This window comes from Rhagoletis zephyria, unplaced genomic scaffold, assembly GCF_001687245.7.
Source record: "Rhagoletis zephyria isolate East Lansing unplaced genomic scaffold, Rhagoletis_zephyria_1.1 Rzeph_scaffold_78794, whole genome shotgun sequence".
NCBI classification, from domain to species: Eukaryota; Metazoa; Arthropoda; class Insecta; order Diptera; family Tephritidae; genus Rhagoletis; species Rhagoletis zephyria.
Genome location: NW_016235843.1, coordinates 927 through 1,138, shown reverse-complemented (window position 1 = coordinate 1,138; position 212 = coordinate 927). Strand labels below are relative to the sequence as shown.

General features: G+C 42.0%; 1 protein-coding gene across 1 annotated transcript in view; it reads left to right on the top strand.

The window, feature by feature from the left end:
* Positions 1-36: 36 nt before the first annotated feature.
* The window catches only part of LOC108357503 (transient receptor potential-gamma protein-like), a gene marked incomplete at its 5' end in the record, with an annotated part of 473 nt that continues 297 nt past the window's right edge, over positions 37-212 (top strand). The window contains 2 exons of the mRNA XM_017608576.1: positions 37-47; positions 100-173. Coding sequence (XP_017464065.1) covers positions 37-47; positions 100-173 — 85 coding nt within the window. The remainder of the gene's footprint in view (positions 48-99; positions 174-212) is intronic.

Here is a 212-nt window from a genome sequence, read left to right as displayed (position 1 = left end):
GAGGCGCTGCACCCTGATGCCTGCGTCAAGTGGCGGCGATTTGCAAAGTGAGTAACTTACTTTTTAGAACTTTTTACTAATCAGTTTTGCTTTCCCCAGCCTCTTCGAATCCGTTCAGACGCTCTTTTGGGCCACCTTTGGCCTGATCGACCTAGATGTCTTTGAGCTAACGGGTAAAATATGTAATTTTTAAAAAATTTAAGTTTATCATT